We start from the raw sequence: 243 nt of genomic DNA, 5'->3' as shown, positions 1-243 counted from the left end.
TTTGCATTGTGAATTTCGTTAGTTAGGCAGTTTACCCAGTTTTTTCATATACATAAGAAAATGATCGTTCTTTTTAGACATCAACGAGTGTCTAACGAATAACGGCGGATGTGACGTCAATGCCGACTGCACGGACACGGACGGCAGCTACACTTGCACGTGCAAGACGGGTTATACTGGTGATGGGTTTACGTGCACAGGTGAGGCGATGAATAGTATTTGTACAGTCCCCTAAGATAGAAT

General features: G+C 43.6%; 1 protein-coding gene across 1 annotated transcript in view; it reads left to right on the top strand.

Annotated features, from left to right (window-relative positions):
* The window catches only part of LOC119585992 (fibrillin-2-like), a 15,914-nt gene that overhangs the window by 9,001 nt on the left and 6,670 nt on the right, over positions 1-243 (top strand). Inside the window, exon 8 of the mRNA XM_037934704.1 lies at positions 78-200. Coding sequence (XP_037790632.1) covers positions 78-200 — 123 coding nt within the window. The remainder of the gene's footprint in view (positions 1-77; positions 201-243) is intronic.

The sequence above is a fragment of the Penaeus monodon genome, chromosome 20 (genome assembly GCF_015228065.2).
Source record: "Penaeus monodon isolate SGIC_2016 chromosome 20, NSTDA_Pmon_1, whole genome shotgun sequence".
NCBI lineage: Eukaryota > Metazoa > Arthropoda > Malacostraca > Decapoda > Penaeidae > Penaeus > Penaeus monodon.
This window is presented reverse-complemented; position numbering and strand designations above follow the sequence as displayed.